A 263-nucleotide genomic window follows, 5' to 3' on the forward strand; every position below is an offset into this window, starting at 1 on the left:
TGCAGCTGAAGACGACAAAACGAGTTTACAATGTCTGCGCCCAGGACGTGCAGCTGGCCCAGCAGTGGATCGACCGCATCCAGAGCTGCTTGTCGGACGCGTGAGGCTGAAAAAAAAATGGCCTTCCTTCCCATCTGCCACGGGTGCGCTGTGTGGGGAGCCCGCGGCCACGCACCCCCGGGCAGGATCAGTGTGTTTCACGGTGGTAGGACCGTAGTGGAGGAACTTTGTGTTAAAGCAGGCCGGGGGCGCGGGCGGGAGCC

General features: G+C 62.0%; 1 protein-coding gene across 1 annotated transcript in view; it reads left to right on the forward strand.

Moving 5' to 3' along the window:
* Positions 1-104, forward strand: part of LOC104494103 (myotubularin-related protein 5-like) — a gene marked incomplete at its 5' end in the record, with an annotated part of 2,920 nt that extends 2,816 nt beyond the window's left edge. Inside the window, one exon of the mRNA XM_010136892.1 lies at positions 6-104. Coding sequence (XP_010135194.1) covers positions 6-104 — 99 coding nt within the window. The remainder of the gene's footprint in view (positions 1-5) is intronic.
* Between the last annotated feature and the right edge of the window lie 159 nt (positions 105-263).

Source organism: Buceros rhinoceros, unplaced genomic scaffold (genome assembly GCF_000710305.1).
Source record: "Buceros rhinoceros silvestris isolate BGI_N320 unplaced genomic scaffold, ASM71030v1 scaffold26215, whole genome shotgun sequence".
Classification (NCBI taxonomy): Eukaryota; Metazoa; Chordata; class Aves; order Bucerotiformes; family Bucerotidae; genus Buceros; species Buceros rhinoceros.